General features: G+C 42.8%; 1 protein-coding gene across 2 annotated transcripts in view; it reads left to right on the forward strand.

Moving 5' to 3' along the window:
* Positions 1-339: 339 nt before the first annotated feature.
* Positions 340-13,732, forward strand: part of PRKCH (protein kinase C eta) — a 249,476-nt gene continuing 236,083 nt past the window's right edge. For both annotated transcript variants that reach the window (XR_007128580.1, XM_047736289.1), the window contains exon 1: positions 340-1,526. Coding sequence is in view for 1 of the 2 variants with exons in the window: in XM_047736289.1 (XP_047592245.1) it covers positions 1,164-1,526 (363 nt within the window). In the remaining variant the exon portion in view is untranslated. The remainder of the gene's footprint in view (positions 1,527-13,732) is intronic.

The following is a 13,732-nucleotide window of genomic DNA, read 5'->3' on the forward strand; positions in this document are numbered from 1 at the left end:
CCGACCTTTCCTGCTCTTTGTGCAACAAGACACACCTCTCCGAGGAAGGAGGAGGGCAGGATTTCCATCATTATTACCACCCTATTAAAAACAACAACAACAAAAAAGCAACCGTGTAATTACTCTCTGCAGGAAAGGCGCATAAACAGGATGGGCCCGAGCTGAAGCCGGGATGAGCCATCCCTGTAAAGACTAGGAAAAGGAACCTCCCCGGCAAGCGCCCGCTCAGGCCGCTGCCTCTCCCACACCGCCAAGCAGGCTCGCCAGCCCAATTCCTCCGGTGGTAAGGAGGGTGCCGGTGACTCCTGGAGCGCGGCTTCCCGGCTCCTGCTCCCCCTCCACCTCCTCCCGCCCCCCAGCACTCTCTGGACCCGTCTCCCAGGCGCCAGGTGTTGTCTCGCGCTTGGCCACGAGCCCTTGCCTTTAAGGCCTGCACCTGGGGGAGCCTCTAGCCCACCAAGCACAGCCAGACCACGAGCGACAGGGAGCGCGCGCAGAGCGGGGCCGGCGAGCCCGCGTGGGGCTCCCCGGCTGCGCGCGCCCGGCCACCGACCCAAAGTCCCGGCGGGCTGCGCGCCACGCCCCCGGGATTCGAAAGGCGCGGACCCGGCGCGGAATCCCGCGCAGGGCTTCTCTGAACTTGGAGCCTGGCGGCGCGAGGATCCTACCGGGGATGCGGCGGCAGCTGCTTCCTGGTTTGAAGCTCGCCGAGTGGGGGAGAGCGTGAGCCCGCGGAGGCGGGGGCAGGAGGAGAAGCAGGAGGAGGCGGGGGCAAGAGACGCTTGGGGCTGGAGCTAACCGGACGGGTCGCTCCGGCTCTCCGGGGAGAGGAGCTTCCCGGCTCTGGAGAAGGGGCGAATCCTTTGAGAGCCCCCGGGAAGCGCCGCGCGCTGGAGAGGGACGGTCGGGCTACCCCGGCTCGCGGAGGGCTCGGCTCCGGGCTCCCCTCCTTTCCACCTCGCGGGGGAGGGGGCGAGGGAAGGAGGGGAGGGGAAGGTCCCCCGGAGGAGGCAGAATGACCAGTCGAGGGGGGCTTGGGCGCTGCTTTTCCCAGGAGCTGCCTCCACTCCTGAGGCTGCCGCGAGGGCTGGCTTGAGCTGGGGCTCCAGGCTCTCCCGCTGCGAGCCAGCGCGGCCCCCCGGGGCCCCGGCAGCGGCGCCGGCATGACGTCCGGCACCATGAAGTTCAATGGTTACTTGAGGGTTCGTATTGGCGAGGCTGTGGGGCTGCAGCCCACCCGCTGGTCCCTGCGCCACTCGCTCTTCAAGAAGGGCTACCAGCTGTTGGACCCCTACCTGACAGTGAGCGTGGACCAGGTGCGCGTGGGCCAGACCAGCACCAAACAGAAGACCAACAAACCCACGTACAATGAGGAGTTCTGCACCAACGTTACCGACGGTGGCCACCTCGAACTGGCCGTCTTCCACGAGACGCCCCTGGGCTATGACCACTTCGTGGCCAACTGCACCCTGCAATTCCAGGAGCTGCTGCGCACGGCCGGCGCCTCGGACACATTCGAGGGCTGGGTGAGTAGCTGTGATCCCTCCCGGTTGTGTCCGCTTGACTCGTTTTCCCCTCCACTTTTCAAATCTCTCCCGGGTCCCGCTTTCCCATGCTGTTGCCGAGCTCCGCGGCGAAGGGAATTCCCTCCAGATTTTGGTCCTCACCCAGGTGGCCGCGGCACTAGTGACGCGATCGCGGTGGGTGTGTGAGGGCTCATGCGTGTCTCCAGGAAGCCAGCCCGGACATGGTCCCCTTTTGGGATGGCAGCTTGGGCTAACGGGAAGTCAGGGCGGAGGGAGTGACAACACCCTCCATCCCCCACTGCCCAGACTTTGGATAAGGCGCCCTAACTCTGCGCACGCACACGGGTAGTACAAAGAAAGGTGAGGAAGATGTGATATGAAAGTGATTTGATCTGGGTAAAGTCCTTAAAGCGCTTCTTAGGAGAAAGCCATACATTCTCGCAAGTATTATTCATAATGTTTATGGATACGTGTTGGTTCAGCTGCTCAGACGTGCACACGTGTTTCAGCATGCAGATCCATTACATCCCATGGGTACATAACCCACACTGGCAGGGATCAGAGTTCCTGGGTCTGCACGTTGGCGAAGTTTTATTGCTTAGCAGTTTTCCAAGGAGATGAGGTTTACCTGTGTTTGTAAGCAACTTCGGTGGTTCTGTCACAGCCTGAGAGGTGCGAGTCTTGCGTGCACCTTTCTGCTGCTATTGGTCTGGGAGCTTTGAGAACTCCTCAGTAGTTTGTGGGCCACCCCCAGTTGTCCCATCTCTCCTGCTGGTGTTTCTGTGTATTGACAAGTAGTTACCAGCAACTTCCTGCTTGCCTCTACTTTTCACATAGTTCCCACGAGAGACAACATTTCTGCTGCAAGTAAATTAAAACTTCTATTAGCACTCTGCTCAGTGCTAAAATGCCGTTGCTGCTTATTCTCGGTACTGTCTTTGTGATCCAGGTGTTCTCCTTCCCACTTTTACGTGATGAAATGATAATTATAATCAAGTGGTCTGGTTTGGCAAAGTGGAGTAGAGCTGTTGGAAGATTCTCAGGAGTTTAATGGTTTAAGTTCAGAGGATGTCAGTTTTGAGTCCAGAATGTGATTCAGTAGTGAAAACCTGTTTGAAATTAACAAGTGGTGGAATCAGATGGATAGTAACAAAGACTCATTTCAATATTTTATACTTTGAGGAACTGGTAATATTATCATATATTCTGTAAAATTACAGGTGGCTTGTAGAACTGTCTTTTTGTAGAAGAAAACATGACTATTTAACGATATCATCAAATTATATTGAGTTAATTTCTCTTCAGTTGAACTTTATGAAATTTAGAAGTGGATTGGAGAGGAATGGCTAAAATAAAGACTTACATTTTATCCTGTGAATTTCTAAATAGAAATAGAGGTGAGCCTAGGAATGCAAATGGAATTACTGAATTAGTGTTTGATTAGGAGTTTGATTGGGAAAGCTCTGGAGGAACCAGGTTCTGAAGTATGGTGGTAGGGAATGGCCAATGGTTATTAGAAGCATGACTTCCTGGAGGGAGCCTAGACTGGTCCTTCTTACCTCTGGTCTGCACCATTGAATCACATGGGGGGGCTTTTGAAAATCCCCACTTTTAAAAACTTCAAGCATCACTGGTTGTGGGACCCTAGCTAGCATCAGTACTTTCAGGGTCCCAGGTGATTCCAGTGTACAGTCAAGGTTGAGAACCTGTGGCCTAAATGAAGACCAAGAGAATAGGACTGGAAGAAGCATATGGTAGGAAGATCCTGGATGAACAAAGATTTAAATATATGTTAAATATCTATATCTACAGTTGCCTGAATTAATTATACTGAGATGTTTAACTAACACACTGGTGGTGTTTTTGAAAACATGAACATTTGGTAGGCTAGGTCACCATTTAAAAGGCCTTGAAACCAGTGGTTTGCCATGCATTTATATTTGATTAGGGGCAGGGGCAGAGTATTTTGTAAAAAGTTCTGTTTTTTTTTTTTTTTTTAAAGTTTTGGGTAATTTGAAACAGGATAGGATAGATAGTATGAGTAGAGTGTTTCATTAATTTTTAAATTTTTTTTTAAAGATTTTTTTTATTTATTTGACAGATAGAGATTACAAGTAGGCAGAGAGGCAGTCAGAGAGAGGAGGAAGAAGGCTCCCTGCTGAGCAGAGAGTCCGATGTGGGGCTCGATCCCAGGACCCTGGGATCATGACCTGAGCTGAAGGCAGAGGCTTTAACCCACGGAGCCACCCAGGCGCCCCTGTTTCATTAATTTTTAAGAAAAATCTTAGGAAAATATTAGAAATATACGGAATGCTTGTTTTTTAAAGGATTCTTTATAAATCTAAAGGTGGTTTTCAAGTTTAGAATTACAGGAATACTTATTTATCTTTATTGAAATGCGTAATTTATTCAAACATTTACAAATAGAATATTTGATTTTACTCCACAATAAATTCATATGGTGCAATCGGAATTACAAATCTCTGAACTTAAAAAAAAAAAGATCTAGTGACTTAATTTTTGCTAGTTCATGAGTAGAGAGACAAAAACAGAAAATACATTTTTCATTAGAATAAATCATGGTTCTGCATTCTGGCTTAATGTACTTCTAAGTATCAAGAAGATAACATTTATTTTGGACCAATATTTTCAGTATTACCTTCTAATCTTGATGAGAGAAGGGATTAGATTTATTTTAATGCAGTGTATTTCTAATACCAGTCTTAATGCCTGACATGGAGTAGGCAGTTAAATATTTCTTTTCTGACTGACTATACATATTTCATTAAATCTGCATAAAAGCTCAAGGAGGTAGATGGGATACAGCTAAAGAAGTTCTTAAGCAGTATTTCACAGCATTAGTTAAATTAGGAAAGATCTCAAAGACCTACGTTTCCATCTGAAACTAAAAGGAAGAGCAAGTGGAACTAAAAGGAAGCAAAGTAAAGTAGAAAAGAGAAACAATAGAGAAAAATCAATGAAACAAAAAGCTGGTTCTTGTGGGGGGGGAACAATAAAATTAATGAGCCTCAAGCCAGGATGATCAAGAAAAGAGAAAAGACAAAATTACCAATATAGGAAAAAAAGAACATCATTATAGATCCTACAGACATTAAAAAAAGAAAGAGTATTATGAATAATTTTATGTCAAATTCCACAATTTAGATGAAATAAATTTCTTTAAAAACATTTTTTTTTAAATTTATTCGAGAGAGACAGAGTGAGAGAGCATGAGAGGAGACAAAGGGAGAAGCAGACTCCCCATGGAGCTGAGAGCCTGATGTGGCACTCGATCCCAGGACTCCGGGATCATGACCTGAGCTGAAGGCAGTCGCTTAACCAACTGAGCCACCCAGGTGCCCCTGAGATAAATTTCTTGAAAGATACAAACTACCTGTACTTACTCAAGTAACTTGAGTAGCTTTATGTTTGTTAAGGTACTTAAATTTCTCATTAAAAACCTTCCACAATGCAGATTCAAGGTCTCAAGATGGATTTACTGGTGAATTCTGTCATATAATTAAGAAAGAAATAGTGCCAACTCTATACAACCTATTTCAGAAAATTTGAGAAAGAAACACATCTCAAGTCATTCCATGACCCTTATACCAAAACCTGATGAAAACATTTCAAGAAAATAAAACTATAGATCCGTGCCCCTCATGAACATAGATATAAAAATTCTTAAATTTTAGCAAATCAAATCAACAATATAGCAAATGGGTAGTACATTATCACCAAATGGGGTTTATAACCAGGACTGCAAGATTGATTAAACATCTAAAAATCCATCAGTGCAATTCTTCATATTAACAGAATAAAAGAAGAGATTGGTTTGACCATACTAATAAATACGGAAAAAGTATTTGACAAAATTAAATAGCCAGTTGTAATAAAAACTCTCAACAAATTAGTAATAGAATGAAGCTTATTCAGTCTGATGCAGGACATCTGTGAGAAACATATACGGAACATCTTAATGGTGAAAGAATGAATGATATTCCCCTAAGATCAGAAGTGGCATGGATGTCTGTGCTTGTCACTTCTGTTCAACAGTGTGTTGGAGGTCCCATTCAGTGCATTAGGCAATTTAAAAAAATAAAATGCATAAAGATTACAAAGGAAGAAGTAAAACTGTCTTTATTTGCAGACAGCCTTATTGGGTAAATAACTCCATTCACTGATGTCACGCTATGGTGAATGAATCTTTCAAATAATTCTTAAAAACCTCTTTTAAGAGGTGTTATTAAACAGTTCTGCACAAGCCATCACAGATTGGCCATATTTCCCTTCTGTATGATCGTAGAAAATTCTAAGACCTCTACAAATGGGCTACTAGATCTAACAAGTGAGTTTAGCTAGGTCACAGGATCTAAACTAATACACGAAGGTCAATTGTTATTTCTATATACTATTAGTGGACTGAACTAGAGAAAAATACCATTTATAAGACCATCAAAATATTTGAAATTGGGTAAATTTGATAAAAGATGCAAAACTTGTTCACTGAAAAGTGACAAAATATTGCTGAAATAAAGATCTAAGGTAATGGAGGGAGGAATGTGTTCGTGAATGGGAGGGTTCAAAATTGTTAGGACCCCAGTTCTTCCCAAATTTGTTCAATAGATTTGTTGCAATCCTAGTCAAAATCCCAGCAAGCTTTGTTATAGAAATTGATCAACCGATTCTAAAACTTATATGGACATGCAAAAGACCTAGACTGATCTAAGAACAGTTCTTAGATCTTTTTCTTTGAAAAAGAACAAGTTTGGAGGACTTAAACTCTCTATTTTAAGACTTACTGTAATGCTACGGTAATCAAGGTAATGTGATATTGCAGTAAAAAGAGTCCAATCGATCAGTGGAATGGAAGAGAATCTAGAAATTCATATATGTATGATTGGTTGATTTTTTTTTTTTTGATGGATGCCAGAGCAACTTGATGGGGAAATAATCTTTTCAGAAGTAGTACTTGAACAATTGAATAGCAAGATGCAGAAATGTGAGCAGTGTCCCTTACCTCATAACATACACAAAAATTAACCCCAAATGGATCATAGACCTCAACAAATGAGTTTAACTGTAAGCCTTCTATAGGAATACAGAAGAAAATGGTAGTGACATTGGGTTCAGCAAATATTATTTAGATAGGACACAAAAGCACCAACTATTAAAAAAATCAAACTCCATAAAAATTAAGAATTATTGCTTTTCAAAGAATTTAAGAAAGTGAAAACACAAGCCACAGACAGGGAGGAAATATTTTCACCATTAAACCAGACAACGGACTTGTAACATGAACATATAAAAGAACTCTTAAAACCCAATGGGAAAATACTCGACTTAAAAATGGGACAAGATTTGTATAGGCATGGAGAAGAGCACATTAAAAGATGCTCAAAATCATGCGTCGTCAAGGAAATGCACATTAAAACGAAAATTCATGGAAAGGTTAAATTAAAAAGATCAATCATACCAAGTGTTAGTGAGAAAATGGAGCAACTGGAATTCTTATACACCAGTGTGAGGAATAGAAAATGGTACAGTCACACTGGAGAACAGTTTGGTGGTTTCTTTCTTTTTTTTTTTTTTAAAGATTTTATTTATTTGACAGAGATCACAAGTAGAGAGAGAGAGAGAGAGAGGAGGAAGCAGGCTCCCTACCTAGCAGAGAGCCTGATGTGGGACTTGATCCCAGGACCCTGAGATCATGACCTGAGCTGAAGGCAGAGGCTTAACCCACTGAGCCACCCAGGCAGCCCAGTTTGGTGGTTTCTTAAAGTGTTAAACATACACCTACCATGTGTCCTAGCTACTCTTAAGTATTTCCCAAGAGAAATGAAACCGTTTGTGCAACTTATACATGAATGTTCATAGCTGCTTTATTTGTAACAAAACTGGAAACTTCTCAAATATAACTCAACAGTTGAATTAAAATTTTTTTTTATTGAAATATAGTTGGCCTACAATGTTCTATCAGTTTCAGGTGTACAACATAGTGGTTTGACAATCCTGTACATTATGAAATGCTCACCACGATAACTGTACTTACCATCTGTCGCCATACAATGTTATTACAATATTATTATATTCCTTCTGCTGTACCTTTAATCCCCATGAATTATTTTATACCCCTAAATTCTCATCATTTATTTTGCCCATCCCCGCAGCCCCTCCCTTTTGGCAGCCACTGGTGGGTGCTCTAAATTTATGATTCTGGTTTTGGTTGTTGTTTTGTTTTTAGATTGCCTATGTATGTGAAATCATATGGTACTTGTCTTTCTCTCTCTGACTTCTTTCACTTAACATAATATCCTCTAGGTCCATCCATGCTATTGTGAATAGCAAGATATTCATGTGTGTGTGTGTGTGTATGCATGTATACACACCACATCTTCTTTATTTATCGATGGACCCTTAAGTTGCTTCCATGTCTTGGCTATTGTAAATAACGCTGCAGTGAACATAGGGGGTGCCTGTATCTCTTTGCATTTTCATTTTTGGGGCATACTCACTGGTGGAATTACTGGATTGTATGGTATTTCTTTTTCTTTCTTTCTTTCTTTTTTTTTTTTTTAAAGATTTTATTTATTTATTGGACAGAAAGAGATCACAAGTAGGCAGAGAGGCAGGCAGAGAGAGAGGAGGAAGCAGGCTCTCTGCTGACCAGAGAGCCCGATACGGGGCTCGATCCCAGGACCCTGGGATCATGACCTGAGCCCAAGGCAGAGGCTTTAACCCTCTGAGCCACCCAGGCGCCCCTGTATGGTATTTCTATTTTTAAATCTTTAAGGCACCTCCATACTGTTTTCCACAGTGGCTGCACCAATTTACATTCCCATCACCAGAGGATGAGGATTTGCTTTTCTTCACTTGCTCAACAACACTTGTTATTTCTTGTCTTTTTGATCGTAGACATTCTGAGTGGTGTGAGGTGGTACCTCATTGTGGTTTTGATTTGCATTTCCCTGATGATCAGTGGTGTTGGGCATCTTTTCATGTGTCTGTTGGACAGATGAACTCTACACCCATACAATGGAATATTACTCGATAATAAAATGTGATGAAACATTCGTACGTGCAACTATATGTTGAATCGCAACATAATTTTTATTGAGTGGAAGATGCCAGACAAAAAGGAGTGCATATCATATGATTCCATTTAGGCAGAATTCTAGCAAATGAAAAGCAGTTTTTTTTTTTTTTTTATTTTTATTTTTATTTTTTAAAGATTTTTTATTTATTTATTTGACAGAGAGAGATCACAAGCAGGCAGAGAGGCAGGCAGAGAGAGAGGAGGAAGCAGGCTCTCCGCCGAGCAGAGAGCCCGATGCGGGGCTCGATCCCAGGACCCTGAGATCATGACCTGAGCCGAAGGCAGAGGCTTAACCCGCTGAGCCACCCAGGCGCCCCGAAAAGCAGTTTTTAGTGATAGGAAGCAGATCAGTGGTTGCTTGGGAATGGGGGATGGAGGTGGATGGATTTCAAAGGCAGCACAAGGAAACTTTTGAGGGAGATGAATATATTTATTATTTTGATTGTGGTGATGGTTTCACAGTTATACACTTACGTCCAAGCTCATCAGATAGTTCACGTTTAAGTATGTGCATGTTATTGTATGATTGTTATATGTCAATAAAACTGTAGAGGAAAAAATAATGAGGATTTTACCAAAGAAGATGTTAAGTGAGTGACTGAATTAGGTTTGAGTCAAGGTTGACTCTTGAAAACTTCATTGCCTCTTATGTGTAGAAAATATTTATCAGAATAACAGCATCAAAAATTCATTACAGTTTCTGATTTTGGGCACACAGTCTCATTTTCTAAGTTGTCACTGCCGATTTCTTTTTCTGTTTCTTCTAGAACTGGTTGATTTTGCACAATTTCTTAGATTTCCGAAAGCTGAAAATTTGTCTACATTAAACCTTTCCTTCTTCCATGTCTTTTCTCTATTTGCTGACTGTCCAAATGGGACCAGCATTTAATGCTTAATGCAGAACATGGGGAAATGGGGGGAGGCAGGAGGAGCTGGAGGCTACGTCATGGAAAGACCTTGGCATCCCCTCAGGAAGGAAGGACCTGCTTGGCGGGATCTCAGGCTGTTTTCCTCGTTCACCCCTCCTGAAGACATTATGTTCCCTGCAGCCCTGGAAGGCTGCTTTCTCTGAACTTCTCAGTGAGGTACCTTTTTGGTAGTCCTGTCAGGGGAAGTGCCAGGTTTCCACTGGACCCTTGTTGATTGCCTTTTTTTTCCTGATTCCTGGATCCAGGTGCATGAATTGATAGCATTTAAGTTCTTCTAGATTCATTATCTAGTGGTTCATTGTCTTTTGTACTTTGCAGTGCAATTATTTATTCTAACAATTATTTCTTTCTGAGCCAAATGGCCAACAGTGTCCCAACACTGACGAGCTCACAGTGTTGAGGGGAAAGACATATTTTAGCATTTCTAGGGAGGTTTATTCCAGTGTACAGGAATTGGATTGGATTTTTTGTGTCTTCAGTTTCACTGTAAGAATCTCGTGGTGGTGGGGCTGGCTGCTTCTCATCAGGCAGGTTGTGGCTCAAAAGATCCCCCCCTACAGAGAGCATTTTCCTGACCATGTTATTATCTTGTCATCCTTCATTGCCCTCATCATTCTTTGAGATCATTTTGTTAATTTACTTATTATACCTTCCTCCTTTCAAGTGTAAACACCATGAGAGCAGAGATTCCTTCTCTCTTATTCATTGTTCTAAACCCAGCCCCTGGAGCAGTGTCTCATATATAGAATGCACTAAATGTTTGTCCAAAGAATGAATTTCTTAAATGTGATTTTGGAGCAAGTAAAGTGTAAATATTTTGGGAACGTCTTCAAACATTTTATTCATCTTCCCAAAAGAAATAAAATCATGGGGGAGTGACCACTTACAACTATTGCACTGTCCCTTTTTACAAGTCAATGAATGATGTGTCAGTATGTACTTGAAAGATTGGCCTGGGTTTATATGCTCTCTGCATATGGTAATGGATTGAAAACTCTGTGGATGAAAAAATTCCTTGCTTTTGCTTCAGGTGAAAAGACTGTGATTTTTAAGCCTGTCAATAGGTTGTGATTTGTAGGCCCAACATGTTAAATTTGGGGCCGAGGCAGGAAGTAAGCATTCAGCCTTGGAGAGTTAATGAGGTTGGTGGGCAGAGTGTGAATCATTTCATCTTATGTAACTCTTTTGGTATCTGGCAGGTGTTCAGACTGATGATTAGTTATGATAGTAAAAGTGCAATACATTTTTATGAGATGGGTGGCATTTACTTAGAATAAGAAAGGTGCCTTGGATTTTCTGCAGTCTCTCTCTCTCTCTTTTAGATTTATTTATTTGATAGAGAGAGAGAAGGCACGGGGGAGGGGGAGGAGCAGAAGGAGAGAGAGAGGGAGAGAGAATCTCAAGCAGACTCCCTGCTGAGTGCCGAGCCCTACACGGGCTCCATCTCACTATCCTGACATCACAATGCGAGCTGAAATCAAGAGGCACACGCTCAACCGTCTGCAGTCTTTTTTCTGTTTTTTGAAATAGAAGGACTAGAAACTGACTAGATCAGGTTCTCCTTTTGTGTTAACTGCTTATCTCTGTCTTATTAGAATATGATAAAATGGAGGCCTGAGTGGAAACTCAGTGCCTTGACCACTCTTTTCTGTTGTTAACACTGCTGTATCCAAAATGAGTTTTCTCTGTTGCCAACCTGAGAGTCATTCCTTAATACCTTCAGTGGCTCCCCTTTACTCTTGGATAAAGCATACATCTTTAAGATAGTATAGAATGTTCTCCATGATCGGCCTCTCATTTCCTCTTGAGCCTTGTTGCTCACCTCTCCTCAATCCACACTCTGCTCCAATCACATCTTTCATCCCCAAGGGCCACCGGTTAGTTCCCACCTGTGCCTCAGGTCTCACTGTAGACATCACTTACCCAGAAAACTTATCCTGACATCCCAAGTCTGGGTCCTCTTCCTTAGTGTTCCCTCAGCATCCTGGGGCTGCCATTGCCCACGGTTCCCTCCATCCTGAAAGAGTGGACATATGGAATTGGGCTCTCTTGGAAGTATGTGATATTGGTTGGAGGGAGGGAGTTCAGCGTGTGATAGTATGGGTGATTAACTAGGATTTATCTTTTCTGTTCCTGGGGTGGCTCCTCTAACAGACTGTTACATGTGTCTGTATGACATGCCAAGACCTAGATGAGCATCCATCCACCGCTGAGCATGCCCTGTGTTCCGGGCATGGTGTGCTCTACCCTAGGGAGGCAAGGGGATAAGACAGACATGGCCTCTTCCTTCATAGGCCCTGGAGTTTCCAGGGGGGAGAGAGGTTAGAGGAGAAAACCAACAATGAGGAAATTACAGAAAAGAAGTTAAGTATTAAGATGCTGTGAGTACCTGCTGTGAGGAGATCAGGAACATTTTTCTGGAGGGAAAACAGCTGATTTTTCTAAAGCCCGAGCATAGATAGCCACAGGCCTGCTTCAGTTAAATGACTGATACATCATTCCTCAAAAGAAGAAAAGGAACTTTTGACCTGATAATGTTTTCCCAGGGAGACATCACAGGTGTGCTTTTGAAAGGTAAATGTTCCTGACCCATTAGAAATGTTTCCATCTTTGGAAAGTGACTAAGTTGTGATGCCTATGAACAGATGACCTGACCTGAAAGAACATTCGACTCCCAGAGGCAGGGCACCGTAACACCCTGTTTGAACCCGTAAATACCTTAAGCTTCATGCCGATCAGTAAAGAACCATAGATTTGAAGCAGGAGGGTTATCTAGTTCAGGACAACGACAAAAAGCCTGATGGGTCTTACTGAGGCCCAGGGACAGCCCGCAGATGAATTCATTTGGCCGAGATGTTTTTCATGTTGAATCTGAAGATACTTAGTTCTGTGGTACTCCAGTTAGCCAGACCACGCCACTCCTGGTGACGAACTGGCCTCTTCACTTGTCACCTGCTCGGTTCTGGAGGTTTTTGGGCTTTTGACACTTACTGTAGCTCAGCCTTGTTTGCAGAATGTGGGAACGAAGGCTATAGCTGAAGTGTTACTGTTGCCTTGGTTCATAGGATATGTGATGCACACACTCACACTTAACATAGAGATGTAGGTATATTTACTTAGATTTGTTTAGATATACATAATAATTTATTCATAAATACATTAAATTAGATGTATATTTATGTAGATGTTTATTTATACACATATATATTTGTGTCCTAAAATTTTAGAGGAAGCTGGCTTATTAGTAAATATATGGAGTCAACTTTTTTTTAAAAAGGTTATTTATTTATTTATTTGACAGAGAGAGAGAGAGAGAGAGAGAGATCACAAGTAGGCAGAGAGGCAGGCAGAGAGAGAGGGGCAAACAGTCTCCCTGCTGAGCAGAGACCCTGATGCAGGGCTTGATCCCAGGACCCTGAGATCATGACCAGAGACGAAGGGAGAGGCTTAACCTGCTAAGCCACCCAGGCGTCCCTGGAGTCAACTTTTTGAAAATATTTATTTGGGGTGCCTGGGTGGCTCAGTGGGTTAAGCCGCTGCCTTCGGCTTGGGTCGTGATCCCAGGTCCTGGGTTCAAGCCCCACATCGGGCTTTCTGCTCAGCGGGGAGCCTGCTTCCTCCTCTCTCTCTGCCTGCCTCTCTGCCTACTTGTGATTTCTCTCTGTCAAATAAATAAATAAAATCTTAAAAAAAAAAAAAAAAGAAAATATTTATTTAAGTAATCTCTACACTCAGTGTGGGGCTTGAACTCACAACCCCGAGATCAAGAGTCATACGCTCTTCCGACTAAGCCAGCCAGGCATCCCTATGAGGAGTTAACTTTGACGGCAAATCAGTATTATATTAACTTCCCAATTAAAAAAAAAAAAAAGCCTCTTGTATTTCATCATACAATTTCCAGCAGCATGTAAGTGCTGTGTTATAATGGGAGTCAGGAGAGCTGGGTTCAAGGTATGGCTTTGCCATCTATCAGCTGTAACCTTAGGCAAGTCTCTGTGTGTCAGGGTCCTCGTTGCCTGGTTTAGATCATGAGGGGGTTACACTAGAATATCTCCAAGGACCCTTCCCATCGGTATAGCCTCTGCCTCCGTGTGTTAGATGGTTACATAATTTTTCTTTTGGAGTGATTGGTTTGGTTTTAAGCAGTCAAGATGAATTATGTCTTATCAAAGTTAGCAATT

This window comes from Lutra lutra, chromosome 7, assembly GCF_902655055.1.
Source record: "Lutra lutra chromosome 7, mLutLut1.2, whole genome shotgun sequence".
Taxonomy (NCBI): domain Eukaryota; kingdom Metazoa; phylum Chordata; class Mammalia; order Carnivora; family Mustelidae; genus Lutra; species Lutra lutra.